The 25,661-nt window shown below is 40.5% G+C and overlaps 2 protein-coding genes and 1 non-coding gene across 3 annotated transcripts in view; 2 read left to right on the top strand and 1 right to left on the bottom strand.

Moving 5' to 3' along the window:
• Parg (poly(ADP-ribose) glycohydrolase) overlaps positions 1 to 12,186 on the bottom strand; it is a 101,459-nt gene extending 89,273 nt beyond the window's left edge. Inside the window, exons 1-4 of the mRNA XM_021181844.2 lie at positions 11,665 to 12,186; positions 5,766 to 5,832; positions 4,213 to 5,172; positions 3,246 to 3,429 (exon numbers count right to left, since the gene is read on the bottom strand). Of these exons, the coding sequence (XP_021037503.1) occupies positions 3,246 to 3,429; positions 4,213 to 5,172; positions 5,766 to 5,832; positions 11,665 to 11,884 (1,431 nt within the window). The 5' untranslated portion in view covers positions 11,885 to 12,186. The remainder of the gene's footprint in view (positions 1 to 3,245; positions 3,430 to 4,212; positions 5,173 to 5,765; positions 5,833 to 11,664) is intronic.
• Positions 12,187 to 12,237: 51 nt separating this feature from the next.
• Positions 12,238 to 25,661, top strand: part of LOC110309276 (mitochondrial import inner membrane translocase subunit Tim23) — a 22,103-nt gene continuing 8,679 nt past the window's right edge. Inside the window, exons 1-6 of the mRNA XM_021181843.2 lie at positions 12,238 to 12,489; positions 14,980 to 15,038; positions 20,187 to 20,280; positions 20,669 to 20,753; positions 22,903 to 22,961; positions 25,040 to 25,150. Coding sequence (XP_021037502.1) covers positions 12,384 to 12,489; positions 14,980 to 15,038; positions 20,187 to 20,280; positions 20,669 to 20,753; positions 22,903 to 22,961; positions 25,040 to 25,150 — 514 coding nt within the window. The 5' untranslated portion in view covers positions 12,238 to 12,383. The remainder of the gene's footprint in view (positions 12,490 to 14,979; positions 15,039 to 20,186; positions 20,281 to 20,668; positions 20,754 to 22,902; positions 22,962 to 25,039; positions 25,151 to 25,661) is intronic.
• On the top strand, positions 22,097 to 22,293 carry LOC115029277. The gene has a single exon (XR_003834854.1). It is a non-coding gene; the product is annotated as a small nucleolar RNA SNORA74 (small nucleolar RNA).

The following is a 25,661-nucleotide window of genomic DNA, read 5'->3' as shown; positions in this document are numbered from 1 at the left end:
AACTCACCTCCTGGAGTCTGGCATCCTCTCTAACCCATACATTAATATTCCATTCCCACGTTAGTCTGGTGTATGGATCCACGTGCTCTCTTTTAGTATTATCCTATTATAAGTGCCTTTTAAGNTTGAATTCTGACATAGCCAAGCCTTCACCAGTGTTCCAATGTCCTAGAAAGTCCTTGAGCTGACCATGGGCTTCAGGAATTCAGGAAGAATGTTGCCTATTCAGTGACATTCAGAATTGCCTCTGGCATTACACTATCACTTTGAATAAAAGCTAAGTCACTGCCCTACACAGGAATTTACCATCTTCTAGGAAGAAGGAAGTTTGAGACCTAAAGAGGAACCAGAATAGGTACTTAGAACTATAGATAGCTGAGTTACACCCATACACACATATTTACAATGGACTAAGGGAAAGGTGGACTATACAATAGACTAAAATAGGAACTATGGCAAGGGCACAAAGCCCTTGACCCTGGCTTCTAAGATTAAGTGAATCTTAGGTGGAGCTCTTGTTGATCCCAGTTGTTAACAATGAATTCTATCCCAGGTGGTTCCTGTTAGACCTTCTGTGTTTGCATTCCTCTGTTTTATGTAAGAATCCAGTAACCTCTTTGTACCTTGCTGGTGTGTCACCCAACTTCCTTATTTTCTTCTGTATAAAAAGCTTGATGCTTGATTTAACAAATTACATTCAGATTCTACACAACCTCTCCTGTGTACATCTATCTGTCATTCCATCCGACACTTTGCCCACCCTCGACTAGAGATCCGTTCCACGCAGACAAAGGAGCCCAGAGTGTCTGCCGCACTGAGCCATCTCTCTAGCCCTCTCCTGGTTTTTATATGAGTTTGGAGATCCAATCACAGGTCCTCATGCTTATGTGCCAAGCATTTCCCAATTATGTCATCTCCCTAGCCCTAATACATGTTTTTACCTTCACTGAAATTAAATTTCTTGAGGAATATGTATTTAAATTTTTTCACCAGCAGACTTAAGATAGAACCTGGCATATACACATATATGTGTATGAACACGCCAATGTAAACATACAATAAGCATTAAGTTTTGAGGAAAAACATAAGGTTTTCATTTCATTCTAGGTATTTCAAATAAATGAAATCACAACATGTTGGATTTTGGGTCTGTCATTTTCATTTCTCAGAATGTTTTCAAGGTTCACCCCAATGGTATCATGTATTACAGTTCACTGCAGAGAATAATCGCTTAACAATTATTTTAAAATGTAATATGCTATGAATGAGCAGTATGTGATATTATACCGACCTATTCTAGAAAGATTCAATAGGGTGAGCTGAGAAAGACTTTATTAAGGTTATAACAGCATAGCTGAACTCTAAGGAAGAAAGAGAAGCTAACTGGGGGTGGAGGGCAATAGTCACATAGTGTTGTTTCTGTTCATTTAGATCCAGAGGAACACCCAAAGGACCATGTAGTAGAGGCTTAGTACCCAGGCCCTGGTACTATGGAAGGTATTGGAACCTTTGAGACCAGTTCTAGTGGAAGTAAGTCTCTGACCTCTTCCTCCCAATTCTTTGCTTTCAGAGTGCCAAGAGATAAAGAAACCTCCTCCATCATGCTCTCTTGCTGTGATGTACTAGGTAGTCACAGGCCAAGAGCAGTAGACAAAAGCAATCATGGACTGCGTCCCAGAAACCCTGAGCCAAAATAAATTTTGCTTCCTATGAGTTTACTACCTCAAGTGTTTTGTCATAGTCACAGAAATCTGACCACAAAAGGAAACTTGTACCAAGAAGCAGACTCTGTACAGTATCTCATGATGCAGTTCAGAAATATTTGGGATTGGTTTGAAAAAACAAGCTAGAAAAAAAACTTAGAATGCTATAAACAGGCCATAAGTAATGAAGGTAGCTCAGAAGACCAGAATGCTGATAGGAATGTGGACAGTAAATGCTGTGTTGATGAAGTCTCAGAAATAAGAACTCAATCAGACTAGAAGTCATTTGTGTTGCATTCTAGCAGATGATTTGCCTATGTTTTACCCATCTGCTAAAACTTTCTCTGAGGCTGTTTTAAATGGCAAGACTGATTTGTCAAATATGAAAGAACGTTAAGGCAGTAGAACAATGAAGCTGTGCTGCGGCTCATCATGGTTGCTTTTAACTACATTTATAGTAAGACTAGAAAACAAAAAGATCTGAAAAGCTAATAGTTTAGGGAAAAAAGCGGGGGTCGGGGAGGAGTGGTGAAAGAAAAGTATTGTTCCTAAAGTGATTATCACCACTGAAAAAATGCCAAGTACTTTGTACTTGGACAACAAAAATATCTGAGGGCTTCTTAAAACCTGTAAGGCCTTTCCCAACCAAGATTTCACTTGTTACAGCCTCAAAGACTAACAATAAAATAATAAAAATAAAAAGTAAAGGTTTTGTTTCAAAGACTTTCCAAGACAGTCACTGGGGAAGAGATCTAGAGTTCTTGCCTGCACAAGGTCACCAAGGAACTGTTTTTCCAAGTCAGAGGATTCAAAGCTGCTGCTCTATAGTTCAGGGGAATTCCACACAGCTCCCAAAAAGCAACAGCCCTTGGCACTGTCCATGGTTTTGATTTTATATGGGTGTACCACAAAAGTTGTAGAGTCATGGTGGATGATCCCCCTGAGATTTCAAAGCAGAGTCTAGAAGGCCAAGCAGTATGTGACTAGTTCCACTGGAGACCCTAGGAAACCAACCAGGGCAGGGCGAGCCATAAATACAAAAGGAGTTCAGGATGCAAAGCAGGGGATGGGGAGTTACTGCTTTATTGACATAGAATGTCTTCCATTTGGGAAGAAGGAAAGTTCTGGAAATGGGTATCAGCGATGGTTGTTCAACACTGTAACACACTTAATGTCACTGAATCACACACATAAAAATGGTTACAGTGGCAAACTTTATATGGTGTATATTTTACCACAACTTAACAAAAAGTGAAACTGGTTTTAGACGTGTTGAGTCTGAATACCTGTGAGGTGGTAATGGAGAATGCTCAGAAGGATCTAATAAGAGAGCAAACATGGAAAATGTTCTGAACCATAAATAACTCTGAACTTTTTTTGTTTTACAAAATAACAATACCTAACATGTAGTGGGTATAAAACTATAATCAAGTGGAAAGAGAAGAAGTAGAAGACTCTTTGCTCTTGGGTAAGAGGCAATACCCACCCGAACAGTCACTGTGTGACTTGCACATGGTCTCTTGGGTAAGAGGCAATACCCACCCGAACAGTCACTGTGTGACTTGCAGATGGTCTTAAGGAAGGCAAACGGATCCCACAGCGAGGCATTTTTCTCATCTCCTCAATAGGAGTTCCCAGCCACTTCTTCTCTGGAGAGAGGCTAGGTGGGGTGTATTTTGGGATCTTCCTTTCTGTTCTTTGATGTCTGACTTCACATTGTTCTTTTCTAAGGTCAAGGCAAATATATTCAGTCACAAGCTAGTTACTGTTTCAGTTTTCTTAAATATGAATGCATAAATTTACAAAGAATATTACTGCCTTTGTGTGCCAAACTTGCTTTATAAGGAAGACTTACAATTTTAAAACCCCAGAGCTTGTTTCCAATAGCCTAAAGAAACTTCCAACATACAAATCACCTTTAAAAACAGAAATGACTCATAGATGTCACAGATCATAGAATCAGTACTTCACAGAACCATTTCAACAAAGTAAACTTAGTATCATAAGTTACAAAAAATACCTTAGAAAATTCCTTATGGAACAACAGCAAAAATACATATTCAAATATACATGAAAAAAAATCTGAGTAATATCATCTCCAGTTATAGGGTCTCAGTGAAATCCCTCACCCCAAATGTCAGGTTTCTCATTTCTAAAATATAGTATTACATGCTTGCCTGTCAGAGCATTAGAGATAAAAGCCCTAAATGGATGCTAAATAACACTACAGTCAACAAAATAGTTTCATCTTTTAATAATGCCCACAAACTCCATAACAAAGCCGATGAAAACTAAACCTGACTACCAATTAAACATTACTTCTTGTTTTCTGCTTCTGCTTTTTAGAATTTATACTTTGAAGTCTAGACTTAAATTTAGTTTAGCGTATATTGTTACTAAAAATGCAAATAATTTACTGTAAATGATCACTTTCTTAATTCCCTCTACAAAATGTAAAACTGCAGCATGCTATGAGGGATGCTCCTAACAGGGAGGGCGAGGGGATTACCTTCTGTCCTCTGACTTGGAAATTCTCATGAAATGATCTGTAATTTTAGAATCCCTTTTTCCATGCTGCTTGGAACTTCTACACTCTACATTAAGGCTAGAAGAGTTTCCAGATGGCTTGGCATTTAAGTCACTGGTCCCAGCATTATTCTCTCCTTCAAATTGGAAATGCAATCTAACTTCACTTCCCTTAGTCAAATACCGTTTCCTAAGATCGCCATCAGCTTCCCTTGCTTGGCAACTTGAAAGTTTATTTGCTGTTTGGGAGGAACGATCATCTTGCTCATCAAAGACTGGACTTGTTTCTTCATCTGCTTCTGAATCTTGACAACTGTTTTTTGAGTTGTCTACATCCATTGGTGACTCAGGCTCACTTTCTTTCTCAAATGGAGGCGAATCACCTAGGCTTTCTTGTCCAGTCAATTTGTTGTCATTTTTTGGTCCAGTTCCAATGTCCTCGGCACCAACATCTGACAAAGGACTCTCTGGTACCACATCCACCTCCTCCTGCTGACAGCCTGTACAGTCTTTCACAGACTGGCAAGATCCGCTGCACTTACAGTTGCTTCTGGCTTGCCCATCTCCTACTGTTTGCTTTGTATTTGCAAGTTTTATAGGTGTAAGAAACTGTTGATTGTCTCTGTCTTCTTCATGATCTGTGTCACTGTGGTCATCAGTGTGGGGTGACTGATCAATGTTAGCATTACTAAGCTGCTTTGGTAGCGGAGTCACCGTGGGAGGCTCACTTGCCAAAAGCTGTTCTGCATGCTTCCCTTCATTCTGCCACTTGCACATACTTGCAGTCTGCTGTTGGTTCAAATACTGTGTACTCTTTTCTGTGGGTGATTTATCAAGATTTAGCTGAGGAACATTTTCCAATGTTTCCACCTTATGTGGGTAAAAGTTATCTTTCTGCACAGAACTCATCATGGAGTCAATCCTTGTATTGTTGTTTTCTTTACTGTAAGAGAACAGAAACAACTAAAACCAATTTATTACAAAAGATAGAAAGAGAAGTGATTAAAGTACTGAGCACCGCCATAGTGAGACGCTTGCCCTGTGATGACCTAAATGCACAGCATACTGTACACTGCTCTGCGCCTGCGCACTTGTCCACACAGTGCCCTCCCCAGGGCTGGTAAACAGTTACCTCTCCTTCAGATCCTAAGGTCGCCTCTATGTCCTATTTCAAGGCCCAGGCAAAGCTGGTGACCGGTCTCTTCTATATGCTAGCCACCAGTCATGGCTCTACTTGCCCATGCCTTCACTAATGCATTCTCCTCATGAAGCAGTAAGTATGTGTTTTGTGTCTGTAACCACTACTGCACATAGTACAAAAACGATTTAAAGTCAGAAACTATTTCTTTTATCTCTTTATCTCACAAATAAATGAGGGTCTCTACATATAAAAAAACCTGAAAAATAATTAAACTTTAAAAAGCTAATGAGGATAGATGAAGAAAGACAAAAAGAAATTAAAAACAAAAAATAGGCAAGATAAAACAACTTCATCAATATGCTAGTCATTTCTCCATATAGAAATGTCTTTTATACCTTTCTGATTCAGCTGTCTTGGGTCCTTTAGTATCCATCCAAGTGGTAATAGTCTTTTGTTTGAAAACTACAAAAAAAAATCAAAATTAAAAATTAAATATATATATATGCATATAAATTCTTTCAAATAGAAAACATATATAGCCTACTATATATATAAGGTCTTTTGCTAGGCTCTGTGGGCTAAACAAAAAATAGCTACTCTTTCCAACTTCAAGTATTAAGAGATAAGACAGGGGCTGGAGAGATGTCTCAGTGGTTAAGAGCACTGACTGCTCTTCCGAAGGTCCTGAGTTCAAATCCCAGCAACCACATGGTGGCTCACAACCATCCGTAATGAGATCTGACGCCCTCTTCTGGTGTGTCTGAAGACAGCTACAGTGTATTTATGTATAATAATAAATAAATTTTTAAATAAATAAATAAAAAAGAGATAAGCAGGAAGAACTAATGTGTCAGGACAGAGTTGAAAATACCCCCTAGAGAGCTGTACAGCCAACTGTTTAGGATCACAGGCTCCAGACTCAGAACATCTGGATTAAAATCCTGTCTGCCTCACTGGCTTCCTTTGTGACTATGTAAAGAAAAAAACAAACAAACAAAGAACCACCTTTCTCTGACTTAGATATCTCACTTATAAAGTATACACATTAACAGCATCTTTTATGGGGTTAATGTGAGGTTTAAATTATTAATAATTGGAGAAGAGGATTAGGGCACTCTGTGATATATGCTCAGAAAAATGTTAGTCCTTAATTATTATTAAAAGAGGACTTGACCTGAATTTAGGTATTTCCAGAAAAAAAAAAAAAGTCAAGATAAGAAAAAGTGGTACTAATCAGTTAAGAGTTCTTGAAAGAGGTAGCGCTGGAATTTTACTTTGAAATTTAAACAGGCAGCTACATAAAAGGAAAGGTAACAATGGCAAAGAAATAAAAAGAACTGAGAAAGGAATAAAAAAATATAATTCGAAGGTCATCTAAGACCATATCACAGAAAGCATCCTGAAGGACCCATAGAAACACAAGTACAAAAAGAGGGTTAGAAGTCAGACTTCAAGCCATGAGCCAGAATGCCTAAGAAGAGCGCTTATCAACACAAACCAGTGAGAAAGCTACCTGTCTAGGTCAGTAGTTCTCAACCACCCAGCAGATCACAAGAAGGCTAGCAAAAAGGGAATCCTAGGATCACATCCCCACCTAATAATTTGGAATCTTTAAGTGTGAGAGAAGAATGAAAGGAACTGAAATTCTAAACTGTAATGTGTGTGTATATATTAATAATGAACTAAATTGAAAAGTTACTGGCTGAAGCACAAAAATAACTTCTTTTGAGATAAGTACAATTTAATATAGTCATCACAGACTTCAAGCTTGAAGCTTAAAAGACCTGAATGATCATAATAACACTGTGGTATTTCCCCAATTAGGTCTTGGGAAAAATATGACTAGGTTGATTATGAAATACTAAATTTTAGATACCAAAGAAATGACCAAATGGACATGATCAGAGGCAGAAAACAAAATAATGAGCTCAGGAGTGGGTGATGCAGTAAAAACAAATATAAATCACATTTTATAAACCCATTAGAAATACACATGGTGGTTTTCAATGTGTCTATTAACTGCGTCTATTGTAGTATTAAACCCTAATCATTCTTAGCTGTTTTCTAAGTAGGAATATTAAGAATCTAAACTTAAGTCATAGAGCCATTCTTATTTTCCTGTTTTACCTTAAGTAATATAATATCAACAAAACAGATACAGGCCTAAATAATTTATCCATCACTGAGATAAAAACATAAGTGAAACATATTTCAGGTATGAGAACTTGAGATGCACATATTTGAGTTTCAGATAATTTCTATCTTCCACAAAAGTATTGAAGTATCATATACTTTGAATAAAACAGTAAAACTAAAAAAAAAAAAATGTAATTAGTATTCTTTAAATGATTTCCATTACAAAAAGTAATCTGCATAGATCTTTCTTGTTACGTACCACTCTGTGATTTATTTTTTATGTCTCCTACAAATTAGGCTTCAAATAAACTATCAGTCGTCCAAGGATAAAGAGTTAGATGATGAAATTTTTTCTATAGTTCTATCTTTTCTATTTAATTCCATTAGATGGATTCAATGCTCAAAATCCAATTTTGTGAGCCCTAGTGCTAATTTGGACCATTTCAGATTTTAAAAATTTCAGATTAGAGGTGTTTAACCAGTTTGGTCTATGCAAAGTTCCAAAATCTGAAAAACTCCAAAACCTGAATCATCTCTTACCCCAAGCATTCCAAGTATGGGATTCTAAACCTAAATCAAGTATACAAAGTATAGTCAGAAAATCCTCAAATTTCAAACTACCAAAACACTATTTTCTGGATCAGAATTTAAAACTTCTTCTGTAATATTAAGATTAGATGAGGCTGCAATGGCTAGGATCTTTGTGGTGGTTTGCATCCAAATGGTCACCATAGTCTCATACATTGACTGCTTCATCATCAGGGAGTGGATCTATCTGAAAAGGATTAGGGGTGTGGCCTTGCTAGAGTGGGTCTGGTACTGCTGAAGTAAGTGTATAACTGGAGCTTGGCTTGGAGGTTTCAAAGACATACATCAATCAGGCTCAGAGTCTCCAGCTGCCTGTGATCAGGCAGAAAACTCTCAGCTAATGCTCCAGTGCCATGCCCTGGACATAATAATAACGGCTAAGACTCTGAAACGATAAGCAAGCCCCCAGCCAATTTTGATCTTGGTGTTTCATGGCAGCAATAGTAACCCAGGCCGGGCGGTGGAGGCGGCACGCCTTTAATCCCAGCACTCGGGAGGCAGAGGCAGGCGAATTTCTGAGTTCGAGGCCAGCCTGGTCTACACAGTGAGTTCCAGGACAGCCAGGGCTACACAGAGAAACCCTGTCTCGGAAAAAACAAACAAACAAACAAACAAACAAACTAGTAATCCTAACTAGGACAACACAGGTGAGCCCTTTCAGTTCCAGACTGAGTCCTCTCTATCTAGTTATCAGCATTATTATGGTCAAGTTATTTGAGTTTGTTTCCTTACCTAGGAATGCAGTTCTCTACTACTGAGGAGTACATGTACTAGTAAGAATACAAAAATAAGGAGCTGGAGAAATGGCTCAGTGGTTAAGAGCACTGACCGCTCTTTCAGAGGTCCGGAGTTGAATTTCCAGCAACCACATGGTGGCTCACAACTATCTGTAATGGAATCTGATGCTCTCTTCTGATGTCTGAAGAGAGCAAAAGTGTACTCACATAAAATAAATACATAAATAAATCTTCAAAAAAATACAAAAATAATAGAAAACATTGTGTCCAGGCTACAAAAGAATTAATCAATAAATACATTCTTTCCTAACACTTAAATCCAATCTCTTTTATAACTGACCTGATTCTGATGATTCTGATTTACTCTCTGTGTACATCATTCACACTCATTTCCATCCACTGTGGTACAATGAGGTGATCCACATAGTTAAAAATAGACACAAAGGACATAAAATACAGTAAAATCCACCTGCATTTTCAAGGAGCACCTCACTTCCAGAAAGTCTCGTATAGCAACCCATCTGGTTAAGTCATTTGCCATCAGAGATGTGAAAAGCATGCTGAGTTCTGCCTAAGCAGAGATGTCAATCAATGTATGAGATATATCCATGAAAACAAAAAGATACTGAATAGGCTTTCTCTACTCCACCCACTTCTAGGATACCTATATGTAAAAAACTTAAATACTAAGTTCTAGAAAGAATTCTAAGATTTGCAACAATGGCTTAGTTTCTGTTCACCAGTGCTTTGGAAGGTACACAAAAAATACCACATGTGTGGATGTTACCTTGATTTCTCTTTGGCAGAAAACTTAAGGTCCAACTAATGAGAAAAAGTTGGTAGCCCCAACAGCTCCCAGCAAGCATGCAAATAAAGTTAGTAAGTCTGCAGATTATCTAGTCACAGAAGTCAGGGCCATTATCTATAGTTCTTCAGTTCCTGCTCCTTTAGAGCAAGTTCTCTGAAATCTACATCCTAAATTTAAAATCCATTCATTGCTTATACCCTTAAGTACTTCACTTATTGGGCAACTGTTCTACAGTTCCTGAAACTGGTCCCTCTGTTTACAGTATGAACTTTCTTTAACCCAAAGTTTTACAGACTAAAAATGACAAGCATTTATCAAATGGAACAATAGAAAATATAAGAATCTATTACACACATTACACATAATAAGGATGTTATTTCATGAAATATTTCAATCATAAATATGTCACATTTTTGGTACAAATTTACAGCTATTACTGCTTACCAGAAAAATATACAGTGGCCTGAAGTTTTAAAAGCCCAAAAGCTACTGCTTAACCCATCCTTCTAAAACATTAACCAAATGGCACTCTTTTACTTTGTTTAAAAGCGTCCAGAGGCCCATTAAATAAGAATAAAATCTAATTCCTTTAAATGGCACTTAAGTTCATCCAGAGCAAACTCACCTGAGTCTTCTGCAACCCCATGTTCCAGTTCCAACAGCATTTAGGTACGCTGTTCCTTCTAGCTATATTATACCTACCTCTTTCATTTATACTGGACATCCTATTATTTCAAGACTCGCATCAGGCCAGAGGCAGGAATGTACCTGATTAAGTCCCTTTAGTTTTTGTATTTAGGAGGCAGGTCTGAGCTCCAGACCAAATGGGACTACACAATGAGTCCTTGTTTCAAAACAAACAAACAAACAAACAAGAACAACAAAACACCTACTTCAAGTCTGCTTCTTAGTGTTCCCAAGAAAGACAAGAGTCCACTCTCTGCCCTGGTCTCTGCCCAGCTCTTACACTGCGCACCAATGCATGCTTTCAGCAATGTTCTTGACTCTGCGTGAAAGAACAGTAGACTTTTCTCATCCTCACTGAGCATTTCTCTCAGGCCTCTCCTAAAAGGCTGGTGTTCCTAAAGCAGAGTCTAAGTATAAAGCATCTCCCATCTAGACCAACTCCTTTCGTCCTGAGATTTCAACCACGTTTTCTTTTCCATTTTCCATACACCAACCATATACAGTCAGTTCAAGAAAACAAGACTAGCCAAGTCCTTGTCTTACCCCTCCCCTTCACACAACTGAACACTCTTTAATAGCCTCTCACTGCCCTGAAAACGTAAAATTCAAAATCCTTAGTACTGTCCACACTTACTCAGCAGGGTAGGGTCACTTTTTCCTAATTCTTCGCAGCCCATCTCTCACTATTCCACCGTTGATTCTACGCACCCACTGCATATCTGAAGTACCTCGTTACTTTCTTCTCCAGTACTCACAGTAAGTGCCAAACCTTCTGGACTACCATAACTAGATTAAGTATACTTAACTCCTACCAAAACAATGGCTCCTGCACGAACAACATCCATTACTCTCTGTCATATATGTGCTTGTGCTATTGTTTATCTCTCCTCACAGACTTCAAGGTATGAAAGAAGAGACCAAGTTCCTCGTGTTCAACATCGTGTGCCAGGGACAAATACAATCCAGCAAGCTAAGGCTAACAGCTCTGCACTCTGGGAAGTCAGCACTCACTGAGTATATACTGCAACAACTTTATTTACGATTTCTGGAGACTGAAGCGCCCTTCTGGTTCACATACACAACTAGACTTCCTTAACAGGGCAAATTCTCTATCCAAGCTGAGGAAAGTATCCAGGGGAGGTCCGGTAAGCACCTGTCCAACTAAGTTTTCCACACCACACATGCCACTAGAAAAACTGCAGCGCCTCTTATTGGAGTGGCATCTAGCGATTGAACATCGGGGTCATCAGAGTGGTGGAAACAAGATCAGTTAGGAGTGACTGGAGTCTCCTGGTCCTCACACTGAAACAAGGACAAAGATTTTTTTTTCCCACGTACCAAATGAGGTGGCGTTGCCTCTGTGCGGTCCCGCCCGCCCCGAGACGCAGGCTGGCGAGGACGGTGGAACCCTGAACGGGACAGGAGCGTCCTTGGGGTCGAGAACACCCCTCTGCCTGCCAGGGAAGCTCCGGGAGTCCGAGGCAGTCGGCGCAGAAGTTCCAGCGGCGCCCCAGCGGGGCCGCTTCGTGCAGGGCTCCCAGCCGGGGCCCGCACTCATGCTGGGACCCGCAGCACACAGTCCCCGGGCCGGCCCGGGCGGAGAGCCTCATTCACTAACCCGGACAGGGACGGACTGCGCCTCCTTCTCGGCGCGCCGCGCACCATTCCCTCTCCACAGCGGCCCGCTCTGGAGGCTGCCACTCCTCGGGCCTTCGAGCGAGACCCTCGCTGCGCAGCCGCTTGCCTCCGCTCGGCAGCAGGGAGCCCACCAGCCCCGGGACGTGCCGCTTCCACTCGGGCTCGGGCTCGGGCTCCGGCTCCAGGATCACTTTCCCACCACCGGAAAGCAGCCGTCTCCCGCTTGCCACTTCCGGGCCGCACACAGCCGTAAAGCGGAAGTGCGATGCTTCACGGGAGCCGGCGCCCGGAAGGTCAGCGTGGTGAAGGTGGCAGGAGCAACGCGGGTCTTCCCGCTGTTGCTTGTCGCGGCCACGGCCGAGCACACGTCCCCGGCCTGAAGTGGTGGTGGCGAGCCCACCGCCGTTTGCTGCGACCTCATGGAGGGTGGCGGAGGAAGTAGCAACAAATCCACCAGCGGGTTAGCTGGCTTCTTCGGAGCGGGAGGAGCGGGTTACTCGAACGCTGATTTGGCCGGCGTCCCGCGTGAGTATCGGGCCTCGCCTGCTCCCCTTTCTGACTCCTTCCTGGGACAGCTAGAAATGTGTAGCGTTCCTGTCCCTTTTCCTGCTCGTCTTTACGAGATTCACCGCCGGTGATCGGGTTTCAAGGCTGAACGAATTTGGGGGATCGTAAATCCCCGGGAAGCTCTTTTAGTGACCTAGTTTCGAGAGGAAACACAAAATGTCCTCCTCTTTAGTGCCCCGTCCCGTCTTTTCTCGTCACATGCTTTTCTGTATGCTTGGCCCTGTTAGGAGACCCTAGTTCTAGAAATAAACATTCCAATTAACAAGCGCGCTGTTGATTTTTTTCTCACGGCTTTTAAATATTTCTAAACCAGTTAGGCGAAAACATTTTTCGTTCTTTGTGCGTGTGAGAGACAATTCAGGAAATCAGAAGGAGCTGGGAAGCAAGCGAAACTTTTGTTTTGGTTTGGTTTTGGTTTTTTTCGAGACAGGGTTTCTCTGTGTAGCCTTGGCTGTCCTGGAACTCACTCTGTAGACCAGGCTGGCCTCGAACTCAGAAATCCGCCTGCCTCTGCCTCCCGAGTGCGGGGATTAAAGGCGTGCTCCACCACGCCCGGCTCGCAAGCGAAACTTTTAAGAAATTTATAAACAAGAAAAAAGCCAAATTCTGAAAGCGATATAAGCAAATTCAAAGATGCAGAGGCATGAATACCCAGCCTGTAGGCCCTTCTCAATCACCTAACTATATCTTTCAGGCTTTTAATGTTTTGTAATTATGGATATTCAGCTGGATAAGTAGAGCTTGGGAGTTAATGTTTAATAGCCTTTACTAAAGTGAATGTTTCTTCTTGCTAATCCTCTAAGTAAAACCTTTACACTTAAAAACATACAGAAAGCCGTTTGATAACCCTAATGTCTGCTGTCAAAACTTGAGTCCAGGACACAATTTATGTGTATCTTAGGATTTCTCAGTTTCATAAAATGAAGGGCACTACTTAAGGTGACAGAGTACATATACTACTGAGGAGAGTAACATAAGGACACAGAAGTTAGTGACAGATGTCATGGCAAATGAAATAGGACCCTGAGATGGTGGTGGTGGTGATGGGTGGTGAAGGTTGTTGGAGAACAGGTTAGAGAAAACAACTTGGGAGTTGAAGTTAGAGCTGTGACCTGAATTTAGCAACGAGTGCTTGAGAGACAGAACAAACCTTGAGCAGCTATTAGGTCAGTTTTAGAGTTGCAAGGGAGTGAACTCATACAAGATTGATTATAGGAGTTGAGAGGCAGAAAACAGCAACAAATACAATCTTTTATAAGCAAGGAAGCGGGGATTAGATTTGATCTAATTGTAGATGGAAGCCATTAGGGCTGATTTCATAATTTCTACAGAGAAAGTGTGTTGAAGGGTTAAGAGAAAGTAAGAAATGGTTGGTATGAGATGGGATACTTGTGTAACAATTGGAAGTCTGAAATAACAGGACTTAGAATTGATCAATAGAATCATGCTTAGTGCATACATTTATGAGCAATCAACCAAGATACAGAAGGTCCCCAAATAGTATATTTAAAATCTATGAACATTAATTTTTCTTGCTAGGTTATTTTTTGTTTTCAAAGTTGGTAGATTTAAAGTTAACCTGAAAGTTTGTATTTACTATTCCATTAAGCTTCATCTCTGGGTGAAAACAGGGATTCTCCTTGCCATAGTAAAGAGATTCTGTTAGCAAGATTGTTAGAAATGTGATGTGGACGAACTGCTTTGATAGACTTTTCTACAATCAAAAACCTAGGACTGGAGAGATGGCTCAGCAGTTAAGAGCACTGGCTGCTCTTCCTGAGTTCAATTCCCAGCAACCACATGGTGGCTCACAACCATCTATAATGGGATCTGATGCCCTCTTCTGATGTGTCTGAAGACAGCTATAGTATACTCACATGCATAAAAATAAATAAATCTTTAAAAAACAAAAAACCAAACTAACCCAACCACTTTTCCCTGAGAAACTGCTTATACTTGGCTGTTATGCTAGTTAAGGAAACTGCTTTTTACATACATACATACATACATACATGCTTTTTACATACACATATACATACATACAAACAAACAAACATGGGTGGAGAGGAGTGGGTATGGGCACTTTCTGCCAAGCCTGGTGTCCTGTGTCCAATCCCTAGAACCAAACAGGTAGGTGGAAGGGACTCCAGTGAGCCCTCCACGTGCACACTAGCACACACACAGACAAACTAAAGGAAATGTATAAATGTAAAAAGGAAGTTAAACATAAACCAAAACAGGAATAACACTTAGCTAAGCTAACTTTTCTAGGAGTTTTATGATTTGATATTAGTGCCAATATCAAATGTAGGGCATGGGGCAAGGCCTAATTCCCAAAGAAAATTTACATTCATTGAGTTTCACGATGTGTAACCGTTAGCTGAGTCAGTCCTATATGAAATCCTTGCATGGATTTTGTTGTGATGTGACATTCTGTTTTTTCTCTAGTGACTGGTATGAACCCCCTGTCTCCTTATTTAAATGTGGATCCACGCTATCTCGTTCAGGTAAGATAAAGCTTTTACTAGTTTAAAGGTGTGCACCACCACAGCTTCTTCAACCTATTAAATGACATCCACAGAATATCCACAGCTAATGTCATTCTTGACAATAAGAGACTGAGTCATGATTCCTCAAGATCAGGGGCAATACAGGCATTTCCATTCTCTACTTCTCAGAATTGTCTAGGCAGGATAGCTAAAAATACAGTATATACTAAGTGGAATTTGCTGAAGCTTGGTGGTGCATGCCTGTAAGCCCAGTACTTGGGAGGCAGGGGGAGCCTGAGTTTGGGGCTGCATAAATATGCTGTGACCCTGTCTTTGGGAGAAGACGAGGGAGCTGCTCAGTGGTGCACACCCTCACTCCTAGCACTGGGAGGCAGAGGAGCAGATCGCTGGTGTGGAAGCCGGCTTATGATGACAGTGGGTTTCAGGACAGCCAGGGCTAGTCAGAGAAATCTTCTCTGGGGAAAAAAAAAGAATCTTAACTACAAAAATTTGAAGAAAAGCAAGCAAACCTTTTTAAATTAATAAATGAATTTAGTTAGCAGAGTTGTAGAATGTACGATCTATAGATATAAATCAATCTTATTTCTATACAATAGCAGTGAGCATTTTAAAATTAGGGAAATATTCCAGAGCTACGTATAAAGATCCTGTCTCAAAAAAAACAAAAAAGAATTAAATAATGAAAAGATATTCCGTCATCTTGGGAAATTTAGCATTGATACACTGGCAACAGTCTCTAAACTGACCAACAGATTCAGTGCAGTTCCTATCAAAATCCTAAGGGTATTGGGAGTGGGGAGTTGAAATTGGCAATTAGATCCCAAAATCAATATGTTTGTGTAAAACTCGTAGACCTGATACTTGTGAAAATAAATGAATGAGATGATTTATCAACCTAAAACCTTTTACTGATGCCAAGTTACTAAGGCATGTGTGGGTCAGTGCAATAGAACTGAGACTAGAAGTAAGCCTTCACTTCAGTTGCAGTCAGCTTCTCAGTGAAGGTGTCAAGGCAATGAAGACAGGGACATCAGCATTTTCTGAAATGATACGGACAACTAGAATGAATGTGCAAATGAGTGAAATTGAACCTCGCACCATGTGCAGTGGTAACTCAGATCAACAGGTAATGTTGTGAGCCCCTTAGAATAAATCATAGGTCCCAGTGGTTGTGACTAAATTAAAAACTACATCTTTGCTATGCCACTAAGAGGACAAGTAATAAAGGGGAAAAGTGACGGTTGAATCTAGTCGAAATTTAAGTTTTTCTGTATGCTTGAGACAATATCAAGAGAGAGACAAGAGGCCTGGGCATAGTGGTACATTCCTTAAATCTCAGCATGTAGTAGGCAGAGACCGGTGTATGTCTGTTGAGTTCCAGGGCAGCCAGAGCTACGTGGAGATAGCCTGTCTCAAAAACATAAGAGAAAATGGCAACAGGGCAGCCTGAAAGCGGGGGGAAATATGTCTGAAACATCTGAAAATGACTTGAAATTTTTACATTGAAGAGAAAAAAATATCAGTTATAAAATTGCATTGGATCTGTATAACTATGTCTTCATGAAGCTATACAAATGTCTAAAAATCACATTAATTAAATATAGTCATAGGTGAAAGGTTACCTTACATATACCAACATACAGAAAGGAGATTGGGAAGCTAGTAGGAATGTCAAGTGATACCAGGCATGGTGGTGCACCTGCACTCCCAGCACGCAGGCAGGAAGATCCTTCACTTCGTAGAAACTGAGAATGATGATGTTGACATTTCGTTTTGAGTGGATGGGTGGGTTTCTTCTCCCTCCCTGCCCCCTTCCACCACAGCTTCCCCACCCCACAAATGGGTCTTGCTGTGTAGCTCTGGCTGCCCTTTCACTCACTGTAGATCAAGCTGCCCTTGAGGTCAGAGAAATCTTCCTGCTTCTGCCTTCCAAATGCTGCATTTCAAGGTGTGTGCCGCTATTGCCTGAGCCTTAGGTTCTTGAGAGTTGCCCCCTCTCAGAAAGAAGAAAGCTAGAACTGCTATGGAAAGGCTTGGTGTTGTCTAACAGTATGGGAAACAGTTATGACCTGGCACTTCTACTCTTAGATACAAATCCAACCTGGAGATTACAGACACCTTAAATAGTACTCATCTTCATATGAGGCATTCTTTGTAGTTTCTCTTACTCGTTACTTTTTGTTGTAACTTAGTGACTTACTAGTCACTCTTACATTCACCTTGAGATTGTTAAATTAACTTAAGTAGCAAGTCTTCCTGTTACAAATCTCAGGAATAACTGATGTAAAAACAAAATTTCATTGTTTTCAACATACATTTTGTTGTCAGCTTGAAATTATAAAGATTTCACATAATTGTAGCCTGGTAACTATCTCCGGTCCAATGATACCTCGTCCCCATTTTCTTTCTCTTCTACATAGTTGTAACACTAGTGCTTGCTGGTGTTTTAGTACCATTGTGTCCTAGAGTGTCAGCAATACACACGTAAGAGCATCTCAGATATTACCCCTGGATGCAGTGTCTTGGCGTATTTGTCACCTTGATTGTATATGAGTGGCTAAATGCCACACACTCTGGTCAAGTCAGCTTGACAGGCCGAGAGGCTTGGAAGCTACTCACGAGGCAAAGAGTTTCATGGAAACTCACCTCCTGGAGTCTGGCATCCTCTCTGACCCATACATTAATATTCCATTCCCACGTTAGTCTGATGTATGGATCCACGTGCTCTCTTTTAGTATTATCCTATTATAAGGGCCTTTTAAGATTGAATTCTGATATAGCTAAACCTTCACCAGTGTTCCAACAATCCTAGAAAGTCCTTGAGCAGAGCATGGGCTTGGAATTCAGGAAGAATGTTGCTATTCAGTGACATTCAGAATTGCCTCTGGCATTACACTATCACTTTGAATAAAAGCTAAGTCATTGCCCTACACAGGAATTTACCATCTAGGAAGAAGGAAGTTTGAGACCTAAAGAGGAACCAGAATAGATACTTAGAACTATAGATAGCTGAGTTACACCCATACACGCATATTTACAATGGCCTAAGGGGAAGGTGGACTATACAATACACTAAAATAGGAACTATGGCAAGGGCACGAAGCCCTTGACCCTGGCTTCTAAGATTAAGTGAATCTTAGGTGGAGCTCTTGTTGATCCCAGCTGTTAACAATGAATTCTATCCCAGGTGGTTCCTGTTAGACCTTCTGTGTTTGCATTCCTCTGTTTTATGTAGGAATCCAGTAACCTCTTTGTACCTTGCTGGTGTGTCACCCAACTTCCTTATTTTCTTCTGTATAAAAAGTTTGATGCTCGATTTGACAAATTACATTCAGATTCTACACAACCTCTCCTGTGTACATCTGTCTGTCATTCCATCCAACGCTTTGCCCGCCTGCGACTAGAGACCCGTTCCACGTAGACAAAGGGATCCAGAGGGTCTGTGGCAGCTGTACACTTGTCTCCAGCCCATCTGGTGTTCACAGTGACTGATATACAGGAGTGTAGGCTGCTACTCTTGCTTGTCCTTCTTATTTCCAATTTTTGATTGTCTATTTCTGAATTGAATTTTACCTTTTCTGGCCAAATAAAACATTTCTAAAAACAAGAGGTTGAGAGTAAGTTAAAATCAGTTCATTCCTTGAAAACTCAGGAAGCATCTCTGATATACAAAATAACCAAACAGAAATTTTTTATTGTCCACCAGACCATTATCTATAGTGAGTATGGGGTAGCACGAATGACAGTGGCCCAGTGGGCTCATTGTTAGACAGTGTGACCTTTCTGAGGGAAATGTGTTGCCAGGGGTGGGCCTTTAAGGTCTCAAAAGCTCAAACCAGGCCTAGTTACTTCCCTCCTGCTGCCTACTGATCCAGGTGTAGAAGTCTTAGCTATCAACCTCTCTGGGGCCATCTGTCTGCCATGCTTCCATTGTGATGGTAGTGGACTAAACCTCTGAAATGTATGTATCCCAGCCCCAGTAAGAGTTGTCATAGGCATGGTGTCTCTTCACAGCAATAGAAACCCGAAGACATTAGATGGGTCCAGGAACTGGGGTATTGCTGTGATAGTCCTGACCATGTTTTTCTTTGGAAGAATGTGGACTTTGGGACAGAAAAGCAGCTCAATCAATGCTTTAAGCTTGGGTTAATGGGCCTTACTAGTTGGAGCATGGAAGACAGTAGTGCTGAGGGTGGTTTGAACTGTGGGGGTCCAGCTTAAGAGGTTTCAGAGGAGAAAATATTAGTATGTATCCTAAAGACTATTATTACTGTGATAGTTTGGCAAAGAGTGTGGCTACCTTCTGCCCTTGTCAGACTTATACCATGAAAGAATAGATGGAGTAAATCCCTCCAAAGAATCCAGTGTGTTATACTCATGTCACTTGCATTAGTCAGGCTTCTCTAGAGGGACAGAATTTCTAGAATGAGTGTGTGTGTGTGTGTAAATTATTGAAATGGTTTACAGGCTGTATGTAATCCAGCTAGCCAACAGTGGCTATCTACCAACAGAAAGTATATGAATCCAGTAGTTGTTCAATCTATGTATGGCTTGATGTCTCAACTAGTCTTCAGTATATGCCAGAATATGGAAGAAGGCTCTAATGCCAATGAAGGAATGGACTTGTTAGGCAGAGCAAGCTTCCATCTTTCATGTCCTTTAATTTATAGACGCTGCCACCAGAAGGTGTGGCCCAGAATAAAGGTAAATCTTTCCACTTTTAAAGATCCCAGATTAAAAGCAGCTCTTCCTACTTTAAATGATTTTGGGGGGAAAAAAAAATCACAGATGTGCCCAGCCAGCTGCTCAGGTTTCAGCTAGTTCCATATGTAGACCAGTTGACATCCAAGAAGTTGTCACATCACTTTTATGTGTTGGCTGTTATTGCAGACAATTTTACTTTTGCTTGAATTTGATATCTGAGTTTGTATTAATTTGGTTGTTTACTTATTTCAAAACTACTTTGAAAATTTGACCTGTAATCCAAGTACTTGGGAAACTGAGGCAGGATAATTGTGAGTTCCAGGCCAGCCTAGACTAAATAATGAGATACTGTCTCAAAACTAAAAGAGAAAAATAGGAAAAAAATACAGCTGTCCAGGTCTTCAGGGAGCACTCATCTTGGTTTTCCTTTTTGACCCTTAGGATACTGATGAATTTATTTTGCCAACTGGAGCTAATAAAACCCGAGGCAGATTTGAACTAGCTTTCTTTACCATTGGAGGATGTTGCATGACAGGTACAATTTTTATTTTTAGATTTATTTTATTTTATGTATGAGAACACTGTCGCTGTCTTTCAACTCAGAAGGAGAGGGCATCAGATCCCATTACAGATGGTTGTGAGCCTCCATGTGGTTGTGGGAATTGAAAGCACAACCTCTGGAGGTGCAGTCAGTACCCCTAAATGCTAAGCCATCTCTCCAGCCCCAATATTTTTATTTGTAATGTCCTTAAATCCAAGTTGTTAATGGTGCTTAAAGTGAAAAGTAACTAGGATATTCTTTTCATTTTTAAAGCTTGTATTGCATTTCTCATTATATAAAAAAACAACCAGAATTATTTTTAATAAGAAGCTTTTTTTTTTTTTTTTTTTTTTTTTAATGAATTGTTATGATTTGCCACCAGGGGCCGCATTCGGGGCAATGAACGGTCTTCGTTTAGGATTGAAGGAAACCCAGAGCATGGCCTGGTCCAAACCAAGAAATGTACAGTAAGTCTAGATGCTTGCATAGTAACCACTGCTTTGGGGTCTGGTGTTAATAAAGTGCTTAGATAATTAACAACCCCCACCACCACCTCTCTCTCTTTTAATATATGGTTTTGGTTTCAAAACATAAGGAACCAAGTTACTGTGTCTTAGCTTTGCGGGGGTGTAGATTTTGGTTAGTGTCCTCATTTAACTGGTACAACCCCAATCTGATTTCTTGGTTTACATGTGCTCTCCAAATTTATATGGCAAATTTATATTTTTAAATTGTTGAGTTACTAATAGGGATTTTTGATTGTTCTTGGGCCTGTAGGACTCAGAACTTGGTGATATAAGCTAGATCTATTAGCCTCTTGCTGACATGCTTAAATGGGGAGGGACAGAAACACTCAACTAGAATTTCTTTTTTTAAAGACTTATTTATGTAAGTACACTGTAGCTGTCTTCAGTCATTCTAGAAAAGGGTATCAGATTTTGTTAGCTACTATGTGGTTGAACTTGGGACCTTTGGAAGAGCAGTTGGTGCTCTTAACCACTGAGCCATCTCACCAGCCCCTTAAATGGAATTTCTACAATTCCAAGATCATTATTATATATGTATGTGCAAGTGTGCAGATGTCCACATGAGTGGGTGCATATGAAGGCCAAGCCTAAGGTGTCCTTTCTCAGGAGCTAGCTATCCCACTTACCCAGTGAGCCATCTGCCCAGACTCGGGTACTTAAGCATTCTTAATCTCTGAATTGTGAATGTATCGTCCTGCCAGAAGGTGGCAGCAGACGTGCTGGAGTTGGCCTTAGGAAACCGTAGAGGCTTGCCAGGTTTTTCTGTTGCTGTTACTGCATGAACTCCTTTGTTGACAATGCAGATTTTGTAGTATGAGAAGCTAAAATACTGTAATAAATACCTGTGAACCCTAACTCTTCTACAACAACCCTCAGCCTTGGCCAGTCACCCAGTTTCTTCTATTGTATCATTTTGAAACAAATCCCCAACCAATATTTATAATGAATTTAGAAGTGGGAAGTCTCTTAAACAAAATGCTATATTCCATTTTTGAAAACAATAGCAACATAATCTTCTCATCTTCCCATATTGAGAAGCAGCATTTAATAATTGGAAATGGATAGAATTTATAGCCAAACATGTTGTGTATAACTTCAAAATTGTAGTTTAGCCACTTAATATTTTGTGATCGTGAGTAAAAACTTTGTCTACTTTCTGCCTTGCAGAGTTGTGGGAAAGTGGCAGGTGATAAAATGTGAGAAGTAGATAAAGGCTCACAAACGGAAGTGAAATGTGCCGCCAGACCATCCCCAGAGAGCTCTACCAAGTTCTTAGTGTGTTATCCAGTAGTAGTCAGCCATCCCAGACACATTCCTGTGATGGTGTTACACTGCTGGGAGAGTAATGTGTGGTCTTCACCTGGTTGCTGTGTCGCCGTTCTGGTGGGCTGTGACTCTGGTGTAAGACGAAACTTTGCTTCCTTGAGAGTGTGCTAAGCATTCGCTTTGACTGCTTAGTTCTAGTGTGGGAGCAGACAGTGCTTTCTCCGTGTGCTCTTCCTTTCTCTTCAGTTCTGCTTTGCATTCTAACACCCATGTCCTTTCCATTGGCCCTACTTAGTATTCTGAAATGTATTCCCTTTCCCAAAGAATGTCAAACCACTCTGTCACAGGTACAGTGACATTGTTTTAACACAGATCATCAGTTTGTAAATACATTTCAGGCTGCTGTTTAAAGCCTTTGTAGTTAATCTGTCCTAAATAATTTTGTGCCTTTACTATCATAAACCTCACTTATATAAAGTAACAACCATATTTATTAAAATCTGGGGTGGTATTAAGGTGTACCTTGAAGTTCCAAAAATCATTTAGGCGTGGGCCTATATATTTTAAATAGCTATAACTATGGCTTATAAGAATACTAGAGCCGGGCGTGGTGGCGCACGCCTTTAATCCCAGCACTCGGGAGGCAGAGGCAGGCGGATTTCTGAGTTTGAGGCCAGCCTGGTCTACAAAGTGAGTTCCAGGACAGCCAGGGCTATACAGAGAAACCCTGTCTCGAAAAACCAAAAAAAAAAAAAAAAAAGAATACTAGAGAAGCAGCGATCCTAAATACAATTTTTCTCTCTCTCTCATTCTTCCCTGGTAGGATTTTGAATATGGTGACTAGGCAAGGGGCACTTTGGGCTAATACTCTAGGCTCCCTGGGTAAGTATAAATCTTGTTCGATTAATCTTTTGTGTTGAGACAATACCTCGTGTAGCCCAGTTTGGTTATGTAGTTGAGAAGCTTGGGATTCTGATCTTCCTGGTCCCGTCTTCCAAGTTCTGAAATTACAGATGTGCCCTGGGGAACAAACCCAGAGCTCCTGGCATGCTGGGCAAACAGTCCTCCACTGGGCCGTATCCCCAGCTAGTAAGTCATTCATATAAAAAAACAATGTGCAGTTTGGTCAACCAAGATTCTGGTTCTAGGCTAAACAAGTTTTAAGTCCACTCAGGTAAATATTGTAACTACCATCTGTGAAAAGACTCATAAATGCTCTTGTCTAACAGTATGCTAAGTAAAATCCTGTTTTCAACTAAAAGATGTCCAAGTAATGGGGCTATACATGTTAGGGAAGGTTCAAAGTCCTGTAGTGAGACAAAGTCCTGTAGTGACAGACAAACAGACCGGGTCAGACTTTATGCTTTGTTTTCCTAATAGCCTGTTGATTTAGTGAGTTCATCTGTAGATTTGCAGTAACTCTTTTGTAGATAAGGAAAGCATTCCCAGTTGTAGACAAGGGCTGATTTAATGGTGCTTAGTCAGAGCCAGGTACTTTCATTACACTGACCATGAATAGTTTGTTGTTCTGATTGCTAGTGATTTATAATCTACTTGTAACGCACACACGTTACCATCTAAAGTTTTCATCAGTTTTAGACAAGCTGAACTTAATGGTACTCTTTCTACTTATAGCAGATTGAGTAAGGAACAAACTTGAAAAGACAAAAGGCCACTATTGTAACTTGTTATGAAATTTGGAAAGTGCATTTTCATACCAGAAAGCCAAATTCCCATTTTGTACTTTGATAAATGATGGCTTTGATGGTCTGCTTACGTCTACAACCCTGAAACAACCTTCTGTACACACAAGTCATGTTCCTCTGTTCTTTTGTAATTGCTTATATACTTAGGAAACTCAGTAGCCTCTGCCTACATCACAACTTACTTATTTTTAGCCCTGGAAATCCTGCATTCCAGAAAGCCCTGTAGTTTTAGGCAAGAAGCAATAGATGATCACTGTGGTGGTTACCATGTGCTCCATTGTAATATGATGTGGCTGGTCACAATGTTATCTATGTGATCATTTTCATAAAAAGTATAGAAGTTCGTGGGCTGGAGAGATGGCTCAGTGGTTAAGAGCACTGACTGCTCTTCTGAAGATCCTGAGTTCAAATCCCAGCAACCACATGGTAGCTCACAACCATCTGTAATGAGATCTGATGCTTCTTCTGTGGTGTCTGAAGTCAGCGACAGTGTATTTACATATATATAAAAAATAAATTTTTTTTTAAAAAGTATAGAAGTTCTACAACAGACAGCTGGCAAGGCTGAGCTTGATGGAATGTTGGGAAGGCAAGTATAGCTAGAGTTGGTTTTGGCTTTTTTGAGCCATGTAGAGTTGGCTGATCCCTAACTTACAGAGAGAGCTTCCTTCCTCTGCCTCACTAGGGCTAGGATTAAAGGTGTGTGTCACTGTTGCCTACAGTGTTTTTCTATAATAGAAATATGTGGGTACTTTTTTTAAAAGTATGGGCAGCATAAGTAAAATTTGAGATGTTTTTCTTAGACTCTGCAGTAATACTTTCTAGCAATAGCATTTCTTCTGCGTCTTCACAACCCCTTCTTTGTATAGCCAGTCAGTTGTGTGCACACGTGCCTGATTTTATGTATCAGTAAATGAGGGCTCTCCTCGATTTTTGTTTTTATTTTTTTGTTTTGGCTCTCCTGGAACTCACTCTGTAGACCAGGCTGGCTTGAACTCAGATCCACCTGCCTCTGTCTCCCTACTAAAAGCATGTGCCACCATGGCCTGGCATCTTCCTACCTTTTATGTGACTATAATGGAAAATCCCTTTCTGGATCCCTGCAGTGATGCAGATGTTCTTGGTGAACATTTTATTTGTTGCCAGAATTTTCCTGTTAAAGCAGTGCTTCAGAGATGGTTCTGTTTGTCTTTGGGTGTGCTTACCTAAGACAATGACTGTTCTAACTTTCATCGCTGTCTCTTTCTGCTTTAGCTTTGCTCTATAGTGCTTTTGGTGTTATCATTGAGAAAACACGGGGTGCAGAAGATGACCTCAACACAGTAGCAGCTGGAACCATGACCGGGATGTTGTATAAATGTACAGGTGAGCTATACTGAGTGGACAACTGAGATGGTTTTAACTGTCATATATAATATTCAGAGGAAAAAATACACATGTGTGCATATAGTTATTAGGGATTTTTATCATTTTCTTGACACCAGCTCCTGGCAATCCCATACTCTGCATTTGCTATCTCAAATACGTGGAAAGGGACAGTATTTGTCCTTTTGTAACTGACATTCTATTTCATCAAACGTTTCTTCCTGGCCTGTGACATTGTGCCATGCTTCAGAATCTCCCCTCCTGAAAGGTGCAACACAGCATCTGTTGTGTTTGTACATGTGTTGTTCATGAAACTATTGTTCTATCAGAAAGACGAGGAAGTGTCTTGTTTGTACATCCTCAAGGGAGTAAAGTCACAAGACCTTTTTTCATAAACAAGGCAAGATAAACTGTCTTTACCTGCTATGCCTTTCTTTTGTGACCTAGGCTAAGCAAATCCTAGTCTGATCCAAAAGTCTCTCTCTCTCTCTCTCTCTCTCTCTCTCTCTCT

This window comes from Mus caroli, chromosome 14, assembly GCF_900094665.2.
Source record: "Mus caroli chromosome 14, CAROLI_EIJ_v1.1, whole genome shotgun sequence".
Taxonomy (NCBI): domain Eukaryota; kingdom Metazoa; phylum Chordata; class Mammalia; order Rodentia; family Muridae; genus Mus; species Mus caroli.
This window is presented reverse-complemented; position numbering and strand designations above follow the sequence as displayed.